At 44.2% G+C, this 24993-nt stretch overlaps 1 protein-coding gene across 3 annotated transcripts in view; it reads right to left on the bottom strand.

Moving 5' to 3' along the window:
• Positions 1-24993, bottom strand: part of AJAP1 (adherens junctions associated protein 1) — a 114088-nt gene that overhangs the window by 17829 nt on the left and 71266 nt on the right. For all 3 annotated transcript variants that reach the window (XM_054009418.1, XM_054009417.1, XM_054009419.1), the window contains exon 3: positions 4100-4187. In XM_054009418.1, the coding sequence (XP_053865393.1) occupies positions 4100-4187 (88 nt within the window). The remainder of the gene's footprint in view (positions 1-4099; positions 4188-24993) is intronic.

The following is a 24993-nucleotide window of genomic DNA, read 5'->3' as shown; positions in this document are numbered from 1 at the left end:
GTACAGCCATTTGTTATTACAAATAACAATAATGGGAGGAAAGGCTAGAGAGAAAAGGGAGGGAGGGGATCCTTAAGACTGATCAGGAATATTTACATCTAGAGGTAGGCTAACCTCTAAAGTTATAGTTTCAGGATAAGCATTGGAGTGCTTTGCTCAACTCCGTTGTTTTCCCTATCCCCTAAGAAAAAGCTTCTTGTGAGACTTACAGCCCCTTTGGTTTGGGCTGAGTTAGAAATACTGAAAAATTAGCCTCCCACATGCTAGTGTCAGTATTTTTCATTGGCACAATCATTGGAGGGACCTTCTCTCACCACCAGCCTTTTAACTATCCTGCCTGATGTGGTTGAAACACTCATGTATTTTCACTCCTGGAGTGAAATCCTGGCCCCACTGAAGTCAATGGTAAAGCTCAGATTGACTTGATTGGGATCAGGATTTCATCCTTGATCTCTCCCACACCCTAGTCCAGCCAAGAATAGTTGTATTTCTAGTATTTCCAGTTCCAAAAGAGCCCAGGATCGTTAGAATTAGTTCTGAAGTTTTAAAAGGACATGGGGTCATTTTCACACTTGTGATGCCATACCTACGATAGCAACCACCGTGGCTTTCCAAGGTTTAAATATCATCATTGCAAAAGATATAATTGAGGCGAAGAACTTAGTAGAATTCAGAAAAAGATTAGGGGCTAAATTCTTTGCTGGCATAATTCCATTTCAATGGATTTACACCAACAGAGAATTTGAGTGTAGGCATTTGTATGGATAATGGGAATATTACGCTTGATAGAATATTGTTTTACTTTCAGATCATAAGAAAACAAGCTAGCTGATGCAGGTGAATAAGAACCTTTCCCTTGAGAGCACATTATTCCATAATTGTCCATTATGGGCATTCATCCAAACCATCTGCTACTGGCCACTGCTGGAGCCAGAATACTGGAATACATGGACCCTGGTCTGATGTTGTCTGGCTGTTTTTATGTTGTTCTAAATAAGCCTAAAGTTTCAGACTTAGGTGCTAAAGCTAGTTGCCTCAATCCTGAATAGAAATGACGTAATGTGCAAAACTATTGAGCATTGACTTCAGCGGCACATCAGAGGGCTCGGCACTGCAGTAAATCCGGCCACTTTTATTTAGTAAAATATGGATTTATTAAGATCCTGACTTTTTCCATGTTGGCTCGAAAATGCTAGCGATAAGTATCAAGTGGGAATTTCAAAGATGCCTGAGGAAATTAGGCAATCAAGTCCCACTGAAAGTCAAGGGGAATTAGACACCGAGGTATGTTATTGGATGGGATTTTCAAAAGCCTCTAACTCTCTAAACTAGATTCACGGCCGGCAGAAGCAGGAGCAATCCCACTGATGTTAATAAAGTTACACCCACTTACACCAATGATTGGTTTGGCCCCTTGTGTACATCCAGACGTCCGCCCATAATGGTGATCTGTACAGTTTCCATTGATTTCTCAAACTGAAATAGACACCTGCTGACGGTAAGCAGTTCCCATATTACGAATTTACACAGATAATATAAACTTTGCACTGCACAGAGCAATCATTCATCTCAAAGGGTTTAGAAAGTGGGTAAACTACTAACCCCATTTCATACAACTGACAACTGAGTCACAGCGTGGTTACATGACTTGCCCAAAGTCACAGTCAGTCTGTGGCACGAAGGGGTTCACAATCTACACATATTATCTCCCTGGCTACCACTCTTGTTACTGTACCACATTGCCTTCCTTGGTATATACAAGGGCTCAAAATACAATTTGACAAAGATTAGAGCTGCATAAATAGATCACAATGCCACAGGGATTTTGGCTCTGTTTTGCTCTTGCGCATATCTCGGAGTGAGATTTCCTGATATTTTAGCTGTTGTTTGAAATTATCCAACACTGTTTTGTTTTGGCAGATTTTTTCCCCCACACTGGACTGATCACAAGCAGTTCTCTCCAAGCCTTGCTATTTGACCTGTGCTAATTAGTTGACATTGGTCACATAAATCATGTAGTATTGTTTCAGTTTTCTGTTTTGATGAGTGTATAACAGTCTAGTTTGTCAGGAAAGAGAGGAGGGAAATGGCAAAAATATTTGTTGAACGTTTTCCTGGGTTTTTTTTTCATTGAAATATTGATGAGTTTTTGAACAATATTTTAAAAATTAAACGGATGCTAAATTAGTTGAAAAAAGGGGGGAGGGCAAAAATCACATGGATTCTCCTCCTTTTTCCAAGTTTTGTCATCAAAATGTGAAATTTTGATCTTTTTTTTTTTTCATCTATATTTTGAAATCCACAAAAGTTGGCCAGGTCTAATAAGCACTTCTGTTGTGAATTTAAAATTAGCTTTCTGCAAATGCTGGTACATGAAACTCTGACATCCTCTTTCTGTGAGCATCCATGCCAGGAAAATTGAATTGCAGAAAGCGGACAGAAGAGAGCTACCTGCATGTCCAAAGCAAACTCCTTTATAAATTTGAGTAAATATTCTCCCAGAAAGTTTTGCAGTATTTGTCCAGCTCTAAGAAATACCAATGCCCTCCAAGAAGTCGTTAGGCACCTAGAAACAGAGGCATCCAAAATCACTAGTGATTTGAGAAATTCTTGCCTTGTAATACATATTTTAATGGCATGTGGAAGTATATATCTCTGCTACAGGGCTGACAAAAACACTTCCTCTAAGAACGTTACAAACATTTTCAACCATTTTATTTTTGTAAGACTCTAACAATACCCAATTGGGCGAGAAGGTGTGTATATTCTAACTACACAGGACATAAGATGAGCCTTCTCAATTCTGTTTAATAAGGGGATTCCTGATGATCAGACTTTTCAATATATTTCTAGTGTCAATATCTTATTTTACCCAATCACCTGAGGAGAATACTGGGATCACCTGCGGGAAATTACAGTATATGACAGATAAGCTTTGAAGCTATTAGAGAATATAGTTGCTGGGAGGAAAAAAACGACAGTAGACGAGAACTGTGTAGAAGAGAAGCAGAGTTACGCTGCATTTTTTTCAGATTACCCATGGGTGCAATAGCATTATTACATCCAGCAAAACTGACCTCAAAGTAGGACAATTTCTCTTGGAAAATAGGTAACGGCAGGAATGCCTGAAGCTAAGAACTAACCTATTTTACTATGTGCATAGCTGATGTTGAGGAATAAATGAGAGCAAATTAGGCTAGAGGAGTGTATGGGCACTCTAGGGGATGTGGTGAATGTAAAACTGGATGCATTCAAGAGGCTCAGAAGATGCATTCAGTCCCTAGAGCCACAGAAAAGGTCAGAAAATATAATTATTATATGCTGAGCCAGTCTTGTGTTTAAAGGAATAGCTTAGGTTCAGACAGTAACTCAGCAATAAAGTCATTCTATTCAGGGCAGGGGGCATTACCCTGGTGGGGAAACCCAGAGCAGTAGAGTAAATTACTCTGTCCTCGCCAGAAGATACCACTGTTGAGCACCTAAACTAAGAGTGTGCAATACCATCCTTTGCCAGTGTGAAGTCCAAGGGGTATTATGATGTGAAGCTGAATCACTTAGCTCTGGCAATATGCAAACTTCTCAGATGTAGGGGCCTTAAAATGAGATGCAGTTGTGTAACCTGCATTTTGACGTATGACTCTGGGGGTGTGAGTGCATTGACTAGCAGTAGTCATAGAGTGCCAACGCTCTTTCTCCCACCACAGGGCTTAGCTGATACATTAGTGGTGGGGGTGTTTTTTCAGGTGCCCATATGGTGGGCACAAGCTGTTTTGTTTTCCATTCTTGCAAACATGGCTGGATAGTGCAAGCTTGGGCATAATACCAAATTCTAAGTTCTAAATAAAAAGACAGACTTCAAAGAGAGTTGAGGGCCCTTCTTTGAAAATCTCAACCTAAACAAAGATTATTTTTAATTTCTCTGCAATTCTCTGGGGCTCATTCCCATGATATCTGAGCATCTATTGATTTTTTTTTTAATTCTTTGCAATTCAAAGGAATCATTATTCCTGTCCCTCCCTCCTCATCCCCCGTCTAACCCTCCACGCACTCCAGCACCAGCCCCAACACTCAGGCCAAACAGATTTCCAGTGGTCCTTACCAATTTTTTAAGACCAGAGTTGTTATCAGAGCAGCTATGACCATGATGAGGGACACTGTGATTGTGATGATCTGATGGACTGCCAGACCTGTGAAGAAAAATCAACAGAGAGTGGAGATAGATAGGAAACAAAAGGAATCCAGGATAAGAATGAGCAAAAACCCAAACTGCAGTTGAATTCCTTGGTAAAACTTCAAGCTCTGCTCAAGTCAAGACTGCCAAGCTCTGGGAAGCAGATGCAGAGCCAGCAACAAGGCTACAATTCCACCAGGTTGTGTGGGGATGACACAAGAGTGCCAAGCCTGAGAAGGGTATACAGGCTGGGGACCCCAAAACGGTGGTTCTGTAACTCACAGTGTCCCTGTGTGCTTGGACCTGAGTCTGCACTGGCCACCTCTCCCTTAGAAAGCACAGCAGGTTCCCATTGCTCCTTCCACCAGTCACCTCGCTACCCTCCAGATGCTGCCTCTTCCCTATCTGCCCCTTAGACCCCACGGGCTCCTGGCACTGCCCCCTCCCCGTCTTTACTAACAGGCTCCCAGGGCCACAAGGCTCCCACGACCTCTGCTTCCATTTCCTCCAATCAGCCTTTCAGGATTCTCACTGCTGCTTCTCCAGGACTCTGCCTCTCTCTCTCTGCTCCCAGCAGCTCAAGACATTGTGACTCACTCTATGGTGTATCCTCTTTGCGTCCCGAGCAGCTCAGAGCCCCCACACTGCTGTCCCCCTCGTCCCTACCTGAGTGCCACTGCCTGCTCCAGCACGACGGAGTGGCCTAAGCCCTGGGCGTGGCACCACATTCATAAACGCGCAGGGCGGGGTTCTGTAATTCACGGGGAATGAAAGAGTTTAATTGATTGAAACTGACTGGCTGGGATTCAGACTCTCTAGAGAGCCTGAGTCCGGCTCTGGTACGAACTACATCCCAGGGAGGCTGTTGGGGTGCTTCCTGCCACCAGCATGGGAGTATGACAGTATGTAATTCAGTGAGACAGGGAATATGAATGACATTTACATGCACCACCAATCGCTGCTGCCTTCCCCAAAAAACCCTAATAACCGTCGGGTGGCACTGGGAAATAACTCTCTCCCTGTAAACCCTGCTTCGTCCACTGAGGTCTCCCTGTCTCCGAGTTTGCTGCGTGTATCCACCCTCAGGGGGATAGCATGAGATATTAATTCTCTCCCTGCTCCCGCCAGCTCCTCTTCCCATTCCTTACAGTCCATTAGGGCCAGATGGGGATACCTTTATTGCTGTGGAATGGGAAACAGCCCTGCTGAAGTCACAGCATGAGCTGCTACTCCACAGCAGAGGATCACAGTCCGGCCCTAAGTATTTTGCATAAATAATGATTTTTAATAACCTTTTTTCAGTGAGGTTGGTTTAGCTGAAAAGTGTTTGGACTAACCCCTTGGGCATCAAAGCCCTCCCAAAAGGCTGCTAGCGCAAGGACAGTGGCCACACAAGCCAGACAGAGCGAAAACGCAGCCCCATTCCCAGGCAGGTCTGTCTATCTCCTGAGTGCCCACTGCAGTGTTAGCTCCTGACACCTATCCCCTAAAAATGAGAGCAAGACTCATTCACTCTCCCAAATCATTTCACTCAGCGCCAGCGAGCCGCCATCAGACAGCAGCAACTTAATTTTCTGTCTTGCATTATATAAAATAATCTTTTAACCAGGCTTCTTATTTTCTATCCCCTCAACTATGTTGCTTGTCAGGCTGAATTAGGCATGAAGAACTGAAGAAACATAAAGACATATACCCTCTGGAGGAAAGAAGGAAACTTTGGTACAGTTTTGTAGCGAGAATGGGATTAACCATAGATAGCACTTAGTACTGTAATTATTATCACTTAGAAGGTCAGATGGGCTCATTTTCTCCTAATTCACCTTGCACGGGGTATAATTTTGGCTCGTGCATCATTCCTAATGAGTAGTTTGAAAACAAAAGCATCTCAGTGTACAGTAGGTTTGTGGCTTTGTGCGTGTGTTACAGTTGCAATTTTGCAATGAAATGATTTTGCTGGCTGCCGCCCAAGGACGCTGTCTTTTGCAAACAGATGTTAGAGCTCCAGTGAATATTATCCTGGTGTAAGATACTTGTAATAAATAAATAAATGCAAGTGTGGCACTGAAAGCAGCAAATGTATGTATGTGTATAATCCACTGGTTTGATTGTTTCCATGTCTTGATAGAAAGTACTCGGTGCCAAGGGATTCCCAACCTGCTTCCTGGGGGTAAATCCCACATTCAGAAAGATCTAGTACAATGGGCAGCTCCTTAGCTGATGTAAATTGTCATAGCTTCAGCTGAAGTCACCGTACTATTACGACAACTTACCCCAGCTTCGGATCTAGGCCAAAGCATCCTCTATTGGATTAATGAAATACTCTGAAGCAAAATTTCCCATAGTCTGAGTTTCGCAGTCTGTAGTGAAAGAGGCAGGGGGGCTGACTAGCTAGGAAGGGCTTGTCTACATGTGGAAATTGATCGGCATGGTTATTGCAGAATAGGCGATCCAGACTAGGCCCTTGTGTGAAGTGCACTAATTATTCCAGAAGACTGTTCATAAGAGGGCCTTTACCTTCTCCCCCATGCTGGCCATGTGTCAGATGCAGCCAAGGTTCTGCTTGTTTCTTGCCCCTCTCCAACCATTCTCTACTCCCCTGCTCTAGGAAGGGAATATACAGGTGAACAGCCCTGTTTATTCCTGCATACCTGGACCCAAAGTCTGGGTAGCCCTTGCAGGCATGAAAAGGGGGCTCTCATTCCCTCCTATTCCGTATAGTCCGCGTCACAATCTAGCCCTGTATTTACTGCTTTACTCTTTGATAAACAGGAAAAGGGGGGGAAGAAGGCGTATTTGATTAATGTGTCTCATCAGGATTTATGACTCTCATTATTACTAGTGTGACATCGCTAGTATCTTCCCCTGTCAGGGAAGGGACGGCCCCTACACGCACCAGCCAGGAGATGTGCTCTAGAAGCTTATTGACAGCTGAGACCACCTGGATGATGGCACTGTTATACCACCAAGAGAAGTCAGACATGGAGACAAGTATCTGGAGCCGTTTGCATGTGCTACTGGCTTTCACCTTAACTCTGAGTTGTTGCCCGCACATATTCAAAGTACCGCTAATTTTCCAGAAATGTCACTGAAATTTGTTTCTGACCCGAAGACGAGTGAAAGACATGGACCAATACCTGACAGCTGAAGTCTATTGTGACATCTGTTAGCTTCCGAGCAGAGGGAAAACGCCCTTCACACGTCACCCAGGAAGAGAGATGTCACAACAGAGAACAGCCATTATGTAGCTTGTTTCCTTCCAGATTCCGCAACCCTTATTCACACTAATTAGTTCTTACCTAGGAGGTCAATGGGATTACTCACTTACCTCACAACTGTAGAGAGCCACATTTCCAAAGGCCCCTCTGACAGATACATCCTTCTCTCTTCCACTCTCTTAGCCGGGAGACTCAAGATTACCCATGTGCACTAAAGACCCAGAAATAGATCTTCCGCTGATGTAAATAGGCATCGCTCCATAGTAGTGAATGTAAGGATGCTAATTTACATCTGCTGAGGATCTGGCCCTCGAGATTCTGTCTATCCACGTATCTGTCTGCCTCCATATTTATGCTTTGCTGATCTGAGCACCAGTGCTCCATGTACACTACTCAGTATTGTTATTTATTTTTCATTACTCAAGTTTAAACTGCAGCAGCCTCACTTTCCATCTGGCAGCCTCCTGGAGGAGGTGGACTTTTACTCAACATTGCAGTAAAGGGATAAAATATCGAAGCTGTTTATAGCATGTTGAAAACATCAGTGAGAAGTGACATCTTTTTAAGAAGTGGTGCAGACTTCTGTGCCAAGATGCATACCAAGTATAAATCAAACACTCAGAAATGTGAACTCTGACAGTTTAATACAACACCACCAAGGTCACCTTTAACAAGCCAGATTTACCAACACTTTCACTGCCAAGTGCTTGGGTAGATAGCTTGAAATGGACTGGATACTTCCCCACGCCCCAAAAGTTGGTTTGTTAGATATGACAGAGAGCAGAAATACCACTTAGAACCAGAGGATGGAGCCAGCTCTGGTGAGTACCCTGCTAGGACCAGGCACCTGGAAAGGAGCTGTGACACAGAGACCCATTGATGGTTAACTATTCTGTCAGCAAAAACAACGAGGAATCTTTGTGGCACCTTAGAGATTAACAAATTTATTTGAGCATAAGCTTTCATGGGCTATAACCAGTTCATCAGATGCATGGATGAAGTGAGTTTTAGCCCACGAAAGCTTATGGCCAAATAAATTTGTTGGTCTGTATAGCAAAAACAATGAAGAATCCTTGTGGCACCTTAGAGACTAACCCGGCTCCCCTCTGAAACCTATTCTGTCAGCAACTCTTGTCAGATCGCTTTGTTTTGAAGATACCTGGTCCCCTCGGTAACCCAGCATGAGAGATAGTAGGCTAACGCTTCCCCTCCTTTGAATGTAATCCTAGCATTTAGAAGAATATCTACCAAAAATCCAGTCCCATGGACGTGAATGAAATACGGGAAGTTTTTCAGGAGAAACATCCTGTGGAGTTTGCTGTTAATGCAAGGACAGTCATTGCAGCATCAACGCTTAGAAAGATATGGGTAAAAGCAAAACGATGGTGCACAAAAAGCCTTGAGCTGAAAGGAGGAACTTGGTGTCCATTCATGCTTCTGGTGGCTGCGTCAGCAGAGGAACATATGCTGCAGATTCAGGTTTCGACAACGTTGGGAGGAGGTTTATTCAGGCACAGTGCTCACCAGTCCCTGCCAGAAGGAACTACCCATACTCCCACAGAGCCATGGCCGGGGAGGCGTGAGGGGTGGGGGACGAGTGGAAGACACGGACATAAAGATCTAAACAAGACACCACATCCAGATTCACTAACTTAACCATGGGAGGCTGACTGAGAACAAGGGCTAGCTCAGTGCAACCAAGTACTACACCACCCACCCGGGCCTTAATCTCAACCTACGCTGATATGCAGAGCTGATACGATGCCTATCAGCTGTGTTGGGGGAAATGTCCATTCACAGGTGGAGATGCTTACAAGAGAAACTCCGGAAAGCTGGAAAGTTCCTAGGGTGCATCAGATGAACTCATCCCCCTGTGGACACTGCAGCCATGGTCTATCTCTAGGCCATTCTTACTAGGTGCTGGTGAAGGTGACTAAGGTGTCCGATTGGTCCTACTGTTCCATTATTATTATATTAGTGCCTGGGCCCCAACTGAAATGGGGGCCTTATTGTGGTAGGTGCTGTACATACACACAGCACAAGTCAATCCTGGGTCCGAAGGCCTTGCAGTGTAAAAGACAAAGGAGGAGAGGGGGAACAGACACACAGAAGTGGAGCGATTTGTCCAAGGGCAGTAATGTAGCCAGCCGCAGACCCCAGTTGTCCCCGCTGCCTCTCAGTTGTTGCTGTTTAATATTCCTTATAACAAGTAAACAATTAAATTCCATTTCCAGATTTTAAGATGCCAGGACTGTCCCAGTGCCCGCACAGCCACTTCTGGTTTCCATCAAACTTTTACTGTCAGGCATTATTATTCCAACATATTTAGTAGTTCTTTGTATTCCTCCGTGATTGCACATTGAGTTTTAATGTGGCTGAGAATCAGTTGTCATGCACATAATGAAAAATTATACATGGAATAATGGCTGGGGACAGATGGGTCAGCAAGTTATAAATCAATCAATAGGATTCCCCCCCTTGATGGCTGTATTGTTGTGGTTTGTAATAAAATCAAACCCTGCAGACTGATGTGTAACTTGATAATCCCTCTGCCTCAAGCCATTGTTTCTTTAATAGTGCACAATACAATGTAATAGTGCTATAGACAGAAAACGCATTTTAAATTAAAATTAAAATGACATTAACATCTATATATCTATATCTTGCTTCAGGGAGATGTATCTATCTCTATCCATATCTAGATCTCCCTGAAGCAAGAAGAGAAGGGTTAAACTCAGCCCTGGAATGAGTAATTTTTATTAACTTCTCCTCAGGAAGGTGGGGAGGCGGGGGATGTGTTTAAATGATCGAGAAAAGGTGCATTAAAAGAGACTCGTTTTGTGAACTCAAATATTTTATGGGGCTCACAGACCCGCCAGTTCCATGGAGCTTGTCTGTTTCTGGTAATAAAGGCGAACAAAACGAATCACCAGAGGTGCTGAGAACGTGTGTCACCCGATCCCTATGCACCATCCCCTCAAATAATGTTTAAACCAGGCCCACTCCTTCCTGTTTGAAATCATGCCGAGCTTGCCCTGCAGCTACTCCTAGTTGGGTCTGTGCTAGCCACATCATGCTCTCTGTCCACAAGGATTGGGTCGGTCTAGGGCTGCCTGGACTGCAGGCACCAGCAACGGGTTCTCTCTGCTTGGGCAGGAGGCACCATTCCAGACACACATTCATACCTCCCCTATCTCACGCTGCAGGAGCCCTCCAAGAGCCTGAGATGGCCCAGGTGCCTCTTAGCCATTTAGGGTGGAGAACCTTTCCAAGCCTGCCTCTCCTCAGGCTTGCTGTCAAGGACCTTGGGATCACGGGGGCCCTGAGGAAGTGTGAGATGTTTCTACAGAAACCACCTCCCCATACCTCACTGTCCTCTTCCCTCAGCCACTAGCACCTGTTTGTGTTATGACCAACTCCCTTTCTTCCTCCCTGCTGATCAGGACAGTGTCTCTGCAAGAGGAAACTTTTCTCCTCTCCCTTCAGTGTGTCAGAATCTCCTGAAGAATTTGGTCGTCTTCATTCTGACCCTGTTTTGTGTTTCTGGCTCTGTTCTGGTGCCAGTGACCCTCTCTTCAGGAGCATTCTCCAGAACAGACAGTTGTGAGGCCTGCCTCATGGCCCCATAATCCAAAGCAGTCACTCTGCACCAACGACCCACTGCAGTTCCCATTGTGCAGCAGAGGTTCTCAGCTGACAGGCCACCTAATGAGCAAAATTGGTGGAGTTTGGGCTTTGGTTTTCCTTCTCTTACTGACCTCAGGGTGTAGGTAGGTAAAATGTCTCCTCTGCCAGCACACAGCCAGAGAAGGCTCAATCTACTCAAAGTGCTAATGCTGTGAGACAGTCAGCAGGGATTGAGAACCGGAGGAGGCGGAAACCGACTGCGGTGCTGACATTTTGAAAGCACTCAGGGATTAGCAGCTTGCTTTCCACATTACCCCAGTCTTGTCATTTGCAGAAATATCAGATGTCAGGATTTCAGTCACCAGCTGAGACTTGCAGCGTTAAAAACAATAAAAGCAAAGAGGGAGCTGGTACACAGAAAGAAGCACACTCTCAGCATTTGCCAGCATCTTAGGGGCATGGGAGTGAAAGTCTGATGTGCAGAACTTGAAGCAGGAGTGGAATTTCAGAATGTCTTAAAAAGGGACAGGAGACCATTAGGGGAGGGGGAGGAGGAGGGACTGGGCAGATGTCACTGGTGATAAAGTCATAGCTAGCGAGGGGGGCAGTACATTTTATAGAGGCACAGTAAAGTGAAATAACTTCCTCATGGTCACAGAGAACCAGTCTCAGAGTCAGGACGAGACCCAACGTCCCTTGACTCCCAGTTCTATGCTCTAACCACTAGACAAGGCTTCCTTCCCTTAGCATCCCCACTTCTTTGCCATTAGATGATCAAACCCCATAGGGGATATTTTAGGTCTAGCTTAGCTCATGGTTCCTTCCAATGCATGTCTAGATTGGCTAGATATTTTTGGCAGGAGGCAGGGAGGTTAGATGCACAGACTCCTTTCAGCAACAAAGACTGTCACAGTCGTAAACAAAGCTAAGTGCTAGCCACAATGACTAAGAATGATCCATTTTGCTAACAACGCCTCCTCACTCTAAGCACCAAATTCAGAAAGCAGACCCCTTCCCGTTCCACCTCGACAGTAAAATGAAGCACAGGCTGTTGGGTCCAGCAGCTCGGGGACCTGGCGATCAGATACAAGGCTAGTTATTAGTCAGGAGCAGCTAAAAATCATTATTGCCTGACTGCAGCTGCTCAGTGACCTACGTGAAATGGTTTGGTATCACTGTCTCAGTCTAATTCCTAATGAACTGGTGGCCTCAGCATGGTATCCCCAGGCAGCAACGGCTGCTCTTTCGGGAAGTCTCAGCTCTGAGGCGGAGGACAGCATGGGCCGTGGAGGACACATTCCCTGCTGTGCTCTAGAAGAGGCCCTGTCCAGGTCCTGGGGAAGGTACTTTGACAGAGAGGCAGAAGAGTGCAGGTCCGGGCAGCTCACAATGCTCTTTGGGAGAGTTTGGCTTTCTGGGAGCAGCACCTCTTTCCAGCTCCGACTCACTTAAAAGTATGGGCAGTGGAATGCTCAAGAATGTACGTATTTCCGATGTTCAAGGGTTTTCCCCCCTTCTCAATCATGGGGGAATTGCCTCATCTCTCCCCGCTCCTAACGGCAGGGGTGGCAGTTGGCCAGTGCACCAGCAATGTCTGTGTGGTGAGAAATGGAATAGATGGAGGTGAGACTAGGGTATTTTTTGTCCCCAAACTCAAGCTTCAATTCTGCAGATGACCCATTTCCTTAATTTACTCCCAGTTACATTTCAGTGTTTCAAGCAAACTATACCACGGTTCTGCTTGTGGAGAATGGCTGCCCATCAGTGCCAGCAAGAGGGTCAATGGCTCCAAAGGGTAATACACTCACGATCTCCATCAAATGATCCTGGTTTGTAACGATGGAAAGACGACTTTCCCAGTACAAGGGGCATCTCTGCATTCCCAACCAGGCAAAGAGCACTCAAGCATTATTATTATTAATAATAATATTATAATTAATATTACATTATTCGTCATGTACTTGGTTGACTCCTATTGACAGTGCTTTCCTTCATGGAGTGCTTCTCCATTCTCTATTCCCACCGCCAACTCCCACTGAATTCAATGGGATCTGCAAGTGCTCAGCTGTTATGGACTAAAGCCATATCTGATGTGCCCAAGATAACACAACCAGGCAACAGCAGAGCTATGAATGGGAGTCAGGAGTCCTGACTGCTAGATCCCAGTCCTAGCCAGCAGACAAGCCACACTCACTGATTCACTCACTAGCTGGCTCCTTTTGCTTGGTTATAAAGTGAATAACTCTTCTGCGCAGGCCTTGCTTTTACCAATCAGTTAGCCCTGGTGAATGACAGGCAGCAGCTATGTCAAATCATCAGGTCTAATTTACTCATAAAGTGAGACTGGGGGTGGGGAATGAAGAGGAAACAGCAAAACTTCATCTGTGTCTGGTTAAATGCTTCCAAACAAGAGCATGGCTGGGTCCAGCGGACTATCTCCAGCGCCCCCTGAGTCCACTGGGGCTTTAATGCAGCCAGGCAGCAGGAGGAAGATAGTTATCTCAGCGTTTCATTAAAATCTCTATGGAGCAGGGAAAGTTTGGTGAAATTGCTTTGTTACTTTGAAAGGGAGGGGTGGGGGAACAAGTGCAGAAGCTAAATATCAATCGCCTTCCCACGGGGTTCTGCAGGGATTTCTGAAAGGTTTCCTGGTGGGCAATGCTATTAAGTGAAATAGCAGCCACTGTGTTTACACTGCCAGCTTCCATTTCATTAAAAACAGTAAAAGATAAAGGGACACATAAAATAAAGCCCAAGCAACAACACAGTCGATGTCTTGGCTGCACACTCGGTCAGCATTTTCAGGTGCAATTCCTACAGGGAACCCTCGTCATCTAGCAGGCCGTTTACTAGCAGCAAAAAGCTGCAGAAGGACAGAGAAGGGCAGGATGTCAAGATGGGCAGTCATGTCAGGGCGTGGATTCCATCTGGTGGCACGGAACTTGGTCATTCATCCAGCCGTCAGAGGAATGCCAGAGGTATCGGCTCAGCAGAGCTCCTGGAAATCAAGGGCAGAGGAGGTGAAGGGAGGGGAACCTAATCCTAAATATCAACAGAGGTGTCTCGAGATTTTGAGGCTGCCATGACGACAATGGGAACAACCCACAAGGGTTTTGACTCACAGACATGCGTTCGGTCTCCGGTTTTGTGTCTGTAGGAATGAAATATGTGTTTTCCCACACTGAGTTAGGGCAATTTTTGCTCAGCGAGGTACTGGAGGTGCTTGGGGAAGTTCTACACTAGAACCTACCATTTGAAGCCATGTCGCTCTTGGCCGGTGGAATCTATTGGGAAGACATTTGTTCCATTGTTGGTGGAGACTGTCCTTGCCTCCCCCACATACCCTAACCAGAGCCAGGCCCTGACAACTGCTCGTGTATTGCTCTGTCTCCAACCTTCCTTTTGTGATGGAGAAGAGGTGATGGGGCTTTCACTCTTTGACCTCTTCCAATGGGACAAGGGAGTTCCAGAAAGTCCAGCAGTAATTGAAAGTCCTTGTGACATCAAGAGCGCCGGACACTCCAGTCTGAACCAAAACCCTCTGAAGTTATTGAGATCCTTTCCACTCAATGTATCTAGATCAGGCCCTCGGGGCGGGGGTGGGCTTCTATAGCAACCTTGACTCCTAAATGCCACGTAACAGTTTTGTGACAATGGAATGAAGGCAGAGTACAGAATGAGACCCCACCAGCTACCCCATGAGAGAGACTGGCCAGTGCAAAGGGGTCATCTATACCAGTGGTTCTCAAACTAGGGCTGCCGCTTGTTCAGGGAAAGCCCCTGGTGGGCCGGGCTGGTTTGTTTACCTGCCGCGTCTGCAGGTTCGGCCGATCGTGGCTCCCACTGGCCGCGGTTCGCCGTACCAGGCCAATGGGGGCTGCAGGAAGGGTGGCCAGTATGTCCCTCGGCCCGCGCCGCTTCCTGCAGCCCCCATTGGCCTGGAGCAGCGAACCACAGCCAGTGGGAGCCGCGATTGGCTGAACCTGCGGACGCGGCAGGTAAACAAACCGGCGGCCCTAGTTTGAGAACCACTGTTCTATACTAACCCTGCCCAGAGTATGCTCTCAATAGAGCAGGTGGTATTGCAGATCGGATGACCGAATGGATTAGCTCCCCACACCAAAGAGGCACTGTCTAATATGCCTCAATAAATGTTCATGTCGAAGCACAAATGCCACACACGTCCCAAGGTCAGAAGCAATACAAATCCGAGCAGCTGTAAAGTGCAATCAATCTAACTGTATCACACAAAATACCTGGACCTGCTCCCAGTGGGACACTGCTGCAAAAAGCTAAAAAAAAAGGAATGAATTCTAAAAATATACTAGAACATGTTAGTGCTGGATCCCTCTGAAAGGCCAGGAGCTTCGACAACAGGCCCTGCTGCAAGGTTGGGGAGTAGGGAAGAGGTGTTGGAAATGCAGGTGGCTCAGCATCCCAGAGGAGATGTGACTACCCGAGCAGAAGGCACAGAGAGCAGGTTTGAAGAAGGGCTGGGTAATTTTAGATCAGTAGAATAAGAGGAGTTGCCATATGTGCTAGGATTAGAGCTGGGTGACATTTTTCAGCCAAAACTTTTTGCAGTGAAAAATGCATATTTGGCGACACCAAAACATTTTATAAATTAGTGTCTGTTTCACCAAATTGTTTTGGTTGGGGGCGGGGGGGAAATCTGGGTAAAAAATCCAAACATTTCAATTTTTATTTAAGACACAAGCAAATCATTTAAAAATGGTCAAAATCAAAATGAAACATTTTGTCTGACACAAATTTTACTTTTTAGATTTGCAACAAACTTGGGGGGGGGGGAATATTTTTGGTTCAACCTGAAATAATTTGTTTTCCTGATTTTTCAGAACTGCCAGTCAACCAGAAACTTCTGCTATTCACGCTGCTCTAGCTAGGACAAATGGAAATCAAGGCTTAAGTTTCAGGGTGCAAGATGTTCACCACAGGGGTCAGGAAGGATCCTTCCCCCCTCATGTACAACTCTGCATAGATGGGCAGGTGAATTTCAAGAGGCAGAGTAATTACGCAAAAAGAAGAACAGGAGTACTTGTGGCTGGAATCCTGGCCAGGACAACAAGGTCAATGCTACAGGGCAGTGGAAATGCTGCCGTTTGATTCTCAGGGAATGGAAGCAACCATCACTTAGAGTTTTGAATCCGACAAACTTAAATTTCCAAGAGTATCTTCCCCTTCCCCATTTGCATTCTGAGCTATCTTCTTCCTGCCCCGCGTCCTGACAACACAAGGTTGTTGTGTTGCTGTAGGTATGGAATTGCTGTAGGCTACCACAGCTCAATGGTGCCATGGACTCAAGGCAAATAACTACCAATTCATAAATACAAAATTAATGCAAACCAGGTGTCAAAAACACTGCAAAGAAATAAACATGTGACAGCACTGATGGGCATCTGCTTGTCCTTTTGGAAGAAGGAGAGGCTAATAGGGAAGGTGTACTTTCTCTTATTTGCTGAATTAGGGTGACCAGATGTCCCGTTTTTAAAGGGACAGTCCCGTTTTTGGGGACTTTTTCTTATATAGGCACCTATTACCCCCTGTCCTGTTTTTTCACAGTTGCTATCTGGTCACCCTATGCTGAATGCAACATCCTTTCCCGCATGCCCTCAAAGCAGTACATGGTACCATGTAAAGGAAACAAAATGCAATATACGAAGCCTGATCTAAGAGCTTGGGGCATTTCCTCACAGCCACAGTGGACATGGTGTGTTTGAGAGAGAAGGCCAAGGAGAGCAAATCTAGCTATAGGATCTGTGTGGAGGAAAGGAATATGGAGTGTAAAATCAATAGCTGATAAAATAAAACCACCCTTCTTTATTTAGTGAAAGAAGTAAAATGTTTCACTCTGAATGTTAGTAGCTGCGAGTCTGTAACTTTAAATAAATACATAAGAAAACGGAGTGCCCTAGAAATTAAACTTCTGGAGCAAAAGAAGGAAAATAATTGAAAAGGGGAATTATTGTGAGTCATGTGTATTAGTTAATCTTCTTAGCTTGCCTCTCACTTGGCTTTTCCAACTCTACTGCACATGCCAGTCCAAAGCATCACATCTCTCACACGGTCCAAAGAGAGACCCTTGTTAGCGGGCTGTGCCCTGCACCACAAGCAGCTCTGGCTGATCAATTAGTTCTTGTGCCAAGGGGTCAATCTTATTTTACGCAGCATCAGATGTGTTCACTAGAAAGGAACCTCCACGAAGAAATGAGTCTTCAGTCAAGGCAAATGATTTTAACTGCCTTCTGACAACCTGAATGCTAATGAGTGAGGCAAAGCAGGTAAGGAAAATGGGACCTACTGGTTAGAGCAGTGCAGTTAGGGAGACAATGACTGGGAATCAGGATTCCTGGATTACTTTTCCAGCTCTGGGAGAGAGTTTGTTCTATTGGTTGGAGCAGAGGCCGGGGAGTCAGGACTCACGGGTTCTATTCTTGGTTCTTGGAGGGAGCATGGTCTAGCGATTAGAACAAGGATGAAGTGCCAAAATTCCTGGATTCTGTTCCCAGCTCTGCTGCTGACTCCCCAAGTGATTTGTGCCTTGTTTTACCCACCTCCAAAATGGGTATAATTACATCTGTCTGACAAAACTGCTGTGAAGCTTAATTAGATAAAGTTTCTAAAGCACTTTCATAGCCTTAAGCAAAAAGTACTATATGCATGCTAAGTGTTGTCGGGATTTAAATATAATGCACTGCTGAAGGGAATCATCTACAATTACTGCAAATAGCAATCCAATTCTTCTTGCTAACGTTTCAAGACAGAATGCCCTGATGCATTTGAAGGGGAATATAACAATATATAAATTCACAAAGTCCCCGTGATGGAGATGGCCGGGGGAACGTTTCCTTTTCTGGCATTACAGTATATTAGTAATCTGTTATTCAGTAAGAAGTGGTAAGAAGCATTATTTTTTTCTAGTGCTGAATAATCTTGTTGAAAATTCATCAGCACAAAGACTGTCAGACAACTTCCAAAGGTCTGTGCCGTGTATAAAGTTGATAGGCTTAATACATACACGTGATGCATCTTTAGCTATGACACAAGGTGATCTGTGCTGTGTGTTGTAGGCGCAGAAGCTGAAGTCTGTAATAGTTACAGGAGAGTTTCCATTATTTTCTGATTCCTTGTCACTCTGACAGAAGAGTCTGATTGAAATACGGAGCATCAGTCAGAATCATGAAATAAAATAAAGTCCAGAATTTCCTAAATTTAGTATAGCCGCCTTACAAATATTTTCATTAGTAAGGAACATAATCCCGAAAGGAGGCCGGGAACAAACTGATAAAATGACAGGGGAGAAATTCTGTTGACCTGAGTGGGGCCAGGAGTTTTGCCAGGATTTCACCCAGTGTGTTTTCTTCTACGTAACGATCACATTTTTCAAACACTACCTAAGCTGCTATGAGCTGAGCTAGCTAGTGTCTGGCTAGACAGTAGATTCATAGATTCTAGGACTGGAAGAGACCTCGAGAGGTCATCGAGTCCAGTCCCCTGCCCGCATGGCAGGACCAAATACTGTCTAGACCATCCCTGATAGACATTTATCTAACCTACTCTTAAATATCTCCAGAGATGGAGATTCCACAACCTCCCTAGGCAATTTATTCCAGTGTTTAACCACCCTGACAATTAGGAACTTTTTCCTAATGTCCAACCTAGACCTCCCTTGCTGCAGTTTAAGCCCATTGCTTCTTGTTCTATCCTTAGAGGCTAAGGTGAACAAGTTTTCTCCCTCCTGCTTATGACACCCTTTTAGATACCTGAAAACTGCTATCATGTCCCCTCTCAGTCTTCTCTTTTCCAAACTAAACAAACCCAATTCTTTCAGCCTTCCTTCATAGGTCATGTTCTCAAGTAACTAGGGACACCATGAAATCTACTTTGATTTTTCCATTCATCATTCAAATGAAGACACTGAGAAATGGATCCCTAACAGACATCTCAGTACATCAGAGTTCCCAGTGTGCTAGGTGCTGTATACATACGTAATAAGAAACCTCCCTGCTCTGAGCTGCTCAGTGACTAAACAGACAAGACAGACAAGGAGTGGGATTACCCAATAACTTGCCCAAGGGAAACTGTGGCAGTTCGAAATTGAACCCAGCTCTCTTGACTTCCAATCCAGGGCCTTAGCCAGCTCTAGAGGGGAAGGATTGTCTCATGGTTAATAATAACAACCCCTGTTGTTATCAGTATGTTTCTAATCTTATCAGAAATAATAATAATGGAACATTGTTCAATGTGTCATTCTAGTCTTGCATCGTAAGGAGCCATGAATTCCCTTCTTTGGGGTCCTCCTGTACAGGGATATTATCTTTAACAAGCCCCTTCATTTACTTATTCTTTCAGCAAAGGTTGTCAGTTTGAATCTCTGCGGGCAAAGCCCCAACAGCTGAGTTGGAAATGGCAAGATATTACTCTGTACATCATCCAGTAGCCTCCAGCCAGCTGTGCACTAAACCTTGAGCCATCAGAGAGCATTATTACATAAGCAGCTCAGATATTTGCAGCAAGGTACTTCAGACTAGATTAAACTGTTTCACTCTGTGAAACAGTTTTATGTTGGCTTCAAGCACTAAGAAGAGCCATGTGACACGATCAATATTGAGTTTGCAAATTTTTGCATGTGGAAACTGAAGATTTTTTGGTGAGCTTTGCTCAGCTTGGTCAAGGTCAATCTTTGGAAATTTCCCTCAGCCAGCAGAGTTGTGCACAGGAGAGAATGAATGAATTCCACCGTACAGCAAAATGCATGTTTGCATAGGTTTGCCTGAAATGCAGATGTGCCATTTACTAAGCAAATAAACCGGGTTTGTTTTCACACTGAATGATAGATTTTAGTCTGTCAAAGGCTATTTTCATTTTTTGTTGAAAATGACAACAACAAAAAATTGTGAAACTTTGCTATATTTGCAGAACAGAAAAAATTTGACAATTAGGATTTCCCCCCAACTGCTGCTGCACATATTTCCTCTAGTTCCAGTTTGTAAGTCCCATACATTGCCCTGTACATGAACCTCACCAAAACTGAACTTGCTACTTAAACACCTCTTGAAGCTGACACCTTCCTAAATTTCAAATGATAAACTGTGATCGACTTTGATTATGCAAACCTGTCCAGAATACTTAGGGCATGACCCAAAGCCCAGTGAAGTCAGTAGGAGATTTTCTATTGGTTTTGATAGGGTTTGGATCAAGCCATTAGTTTGGTAAGGAAAAGTCATCAGATGAGAGATAGGAGGGGTATAAAATAATTAATCATGTGGTCAATCAATGACTCCTGTGTAAAGAGGAACCATATGAAAGGCATTATCTTTCTGCACATAACAAATAATAATAATATTTAGCTCCAATATGGTGCTTTTCATTGGTAGATCTCAAAGTGCTTAAAATGTTCCATTTTACAGATAGGAAAACTGAGGCAATTAGCCATGAAGTGACTTTCACAAGGTCACCCAGCAGGTCAATGGCAGAGCTGGGAATATAACCCAAATTTCCTGAGTCCCAGTGCAGTACTCGAGCCACTAGGCCATATGGTCTCTCAAAGTGCGTGACCTATGGAACTCTCTGCCACATGATAGTACTGAGGCAAAGAACTTGGCAAAATTAAAAACAACACAACTGGAACTGTATATGAAAAAGAATGTCTGCAGTGAACCTAGTTATGAAAATAATATAGGGTTTATTTATCCTTATGCTTCACTTTATAAACTCATCAACAGCTTGGGTGTGGACCTGGCTTGTTTTTCTTTAAATTTTATCATGAAGCACTAGCACAATTTTGGGTGCCATAAAAATTAAGTCATTATCGTCCTCCATAACACCTCCAACCCCGCCCACTTGCAATCCTTCATCCGCTGGGGAACCCCAAACTCAAAATGAACCTCATATTCAAGCAAGGGCTTTTGCATATCGAGGTTACTACTGAGACCAAAGCAGAAGTGCTCAAATAGCAGGAGAGACCCTATTCTTGAGAGCTTCTCAGCCCACTTCTGCAGATTCCAGGGGTTTGCACAGTTTGAATAAAGCAAAGCTCTCACTGAGTCAAAGATTTCACCCTGAACCGATGGAGGTTGGCCCACTATTATGGATCCAGTCCTGTCCTGGGAAGTGCTAAATGTCTTCATCTGTTGACTTCAAGGGACCTGAGAATGCTCAGTACCCTTGGGAAATCATGGCCCCTACGGTAAAATGCAGACCCACCATTCCTGTCACAGTGAAGGGACATAGCACCTTGGAAAATCAAGCTTTAGTGGAAAGGATTTCTCTGAGGGGTGATTGTAGCGAATGGGGCTATTGTCATTAATCAGGAGAGCTGGCTGAAACTTTTCATTCATAGAGTGTTTTTTCTGATGAAAAATGGCATTTCATAGAAACAATTTTTTGTGTTGAAAATGTTCATTTTCCTTGGCATTTACTGAGTTTTAATTTAAACCTTGTTTTCCCCAGGTGTTTGGATTTTTCAATGATACTGCCCCAAAATTACAAGGAAAATGAACAATTTTCCATTTCAATTAAAAATGTTCACAACCTCCTCTTCCCACAAAAATCCTCAGTTTCTGAGCCAGCTCTATTAACCAGGCGTTATTTACTTCTTTGTGAAGGTTTTACTGGGAAACAAAGCAGTTCAAAAGACAAATCCCAAGTTTAACTTGATTCCAACTTCACGAGATCAACTTTCTTCGAATGCAGCTGATTGCTGTGCGTGAGCTGGAGGCCTGCAATTTCTCTAGTTGCTTTCACCGCTCGGTCTCTGGGAAGCAGCATAACTGTCTCCATGTTTAATGAATACTGTTATCATCATCTTAAAAAGATTGACATGCAAACAGCACTGGGAGGAACTTTGTTTGCATTAGTAATTGGAAGTGTGCAGGTGACAAGCTCGGAAGACAGAAAGCCACACGCCTCCTTTCGAGACAATTTGTAGCAAGTATTTCATATGATGTGTCTACAGTATTCGAACATATTGGGCTGAAGTCTCTATTACTTAATAGCTGCTCAGGTATTTGTGTTCCTTTCCCTGTTATACGTGAAAGAAAACATCAGATAAACATCGGTAGGGAAATAAATATGGTTGGAAAGTGTCACCACCAAGACTACGGCAGTTACTATATGACGAAATGATAACTCCCACTGTGGAGACGTGGGAGAGAGAGGAAATACATTTTCCTTCTGTATTTTCTTCTCTATGCATGAAAAAAATAACAAAATGAGATCTGAAGGGGCTAAGGGTGGTGAACTGGGTTGGGTGCTCTACAGGGCAAGAGATATTGAAGTAGTAGTAGTGCTGGTATCATTTTTTTTATATAAATTAATCCTTTATTGGACGCTGGAAGGACAATATATAAGATATTGTGTTCATCCTATCTTAAATTAATTTTTAAATCGCTGTTTCTAACAATCCTAGCTAAGCTTGACACTCAAATAAATTCCTTATTATTGTAGGGTCCTGATACTTGTTGAAATATAGGCACACACTGGGTCAATATGGTTTGAAAGCTTGTAAATGAGATTAGGTTCTTCTTGTAGGGTTACTCCTGAGGATGATTAGTTATTATAGGGTTTGCTTGAGAATGTAGGTTGTGCACAAGCATCTGTTACTGTGGTGTTTGCTCAGAAGGGCCCGAAACTCACTATGGCTTAAGGAACAGAGAGTCCACGAAAGCTTATGCTCCCAATACTTCTGTTAGTCTTAAAGGTGCCACAGGACCCTCTGTTGCTTTTTACAGATTCAGACTGATACGGCTCCCCCTCTGTTACTTGTCACTATGGCTTGGTACTGAAGGTTTGCCCAGCAGCTTATTATTGTGAGGTTGTTCAGGAGTGCTGGGTTCAGACCTGTGCAACTCTTTGAAAGTCTCTACGATGTAAATAAAGAAAGCTGCTAACACTTTAAACTGTAAAGCTCCAGTGTCACCTAAGTCCTTTTTTAACAACTATGGAAATAGTAATTAACATGTAATTAAATAGTCACCTATGTAGTAAATGGGCTGATAATTACATAGCATGAACCATATTATTACTGGATAAATACAGGGATATTTCTTTCTCTGATACAGTGACATAAGTCTCACAGGAAATACCTTGAGCTGTACAAAGTGTAATTACCTAATAATCACGGTGGGGCTGCAAATCCTTTACTGCTTCAGGGCATTTACCAGTAAAACTGACTCCGTGACCATGTAACTCAACAGTAATTACAGGAGAGGTGTGTAATGGAATTTAAAGTGTGGCCACAGAACTGGTACTCATGTTAGGGGAAGAAGGTTTAAAAGTATCAGAAGACTGGAGGGGATGCAAGCTGTTCTTTGAGCCCCATCTCTCAGAGGCTCCTGAGTGTGCTGGAGGTTTCGACTCTCCCGTGGCCCTGGTACAGGTCTCAGCTGGGACTGGCGGTGTTATCCCAATGATGCTGATTTGTAACTCATCCAAGAGCAGGGTGAAGATGCTTTCTGATCACCCTGGCCAGTGCACAGTGCCTTCATGGCAAAGAGACATCCTCTTACATCTCTGTTTTATTAGACACATTCATTATAAATGGGCAGAAAAAAATTTGCTTTCTAGAGAGCCTTAAATACTGTCAAACACTGCTCTGGTACATAATGAGAGCGATAATGAGTTGGGCCACAACCTCTGCCCTTCTGTCTCCAAATGAAAGGACGAGGATCCTCTTTTCCTCCTGCTTCTATCCTGTAGCATTTTGCACTGGGAACCTTTGAGAGAGTGAGATGAAGCATGTTTCAGAACCTTAGATAAGTCAGTTCTTTATGGCAGGCTCCCCCTTTGGGCATGGGGAGGTCTTGCCCTCAAGCTGCAGGGACAAAATAAGATGTGTAATTTACGAGAGTAGTAACCACCAGTGGAGCTGTCACCATGATTCACAGGTGTCATCTCTGCCAGTATAGACCAGGAAATTTACAAACCTAAGTCACTTGTTTCATACTGGCAGTCTGAAACAGTCGCCACAGACCCTGGGGCCAGGACTTGGAAATGGCAGTCATTACTCCTTCGAGGTGTCCAGCACAGACCATTCTTGGCAAGCTTCCCATCCAGTTAGGAGCAGCTCAGACTGTGATCTGCTCATTTGGGCTTGGAATTAATTTCAGCTTCATTAGGCACTGATTTTGGCAGGGATGTTAATTTGATTTTGCTGGACTTTAGAAGAATATTACCCACACTGACGTAGAAAGAAGGCCCAATATCCATTCACATGAATACCATTGCACATACTTCCATTCAGACACGCACTCATACACACAGAGATGTAAACATACACACAACAGGCTGTCGAATCCACTCCCAAATTCCCTACACTATCTCCGACACACAAAACAAAATGCAGTTTATGCACTAGAAGCAGAAAATAATAGTTTTTTTAAAAAGACTACACAGAGTTAATATCACAGACTCCAGCAAAATGATGGAAGGAACCATCAAGTCCAACCCACTGTGCTGAGCCAAGATCAAGTGAACCCTGACCATCCCTGACAGGTGTTTGTCCAGCCTGGTCTTAAAAACCTCCAGTGAGGCCAGAAATTGCAGAACCTCCCTTGGAAGCCTGTTCCAGAGCTTAACTCCCCTGAGAGTTAAAGTCTTTCCTAGTAGCTCACATAAATCTCCCTTGCTGTAGATTAAGCCCATTACTTCCTGTCCTACCTTCAGTGCACACGGAGAACAACTGATCACTATCCTCTTTATAACAGCCCTTGACATGACTGTTATCAGGTCCCCCTAAGTCTTCTTTTCTCAAGACTAAATCTGCCCGGCATTTTTAGCCTTTCCTTATGTGGCAGGTTTTGTAAACCTTTTATCTTTTTTGTTGCTCTCCTCTGGATTCCCTCCAATTTGTCCACATCTTTCTGAAAGCGAGGTGCCCAGAACTGGACAACATACTCCAGCTGAAGCCTCCGCAGTGCTGAGTAGAGTGGGACAATTACCTCCTGTGGATTTTATTAGCCT

This window comes from Malaclemys terrapin, chromosome 19, assembly GCF_027887155.1.
Source record: "Malaclemys terrapin pileata isolate rMalTer1 chromosome 19, rMalTer1.hap1, whole genome shotgun sequence".
NCBI classification, from domain to species: Eukaryota; Metazoa; Chordata; order Testudines; family Emydidae; genus Malaclemys; species Malaclemys terrapin.
Note: the sequence above shows the minus strand (reverse complement) of the source record. Positions and strands in the feature narration are given on the sequence as shown.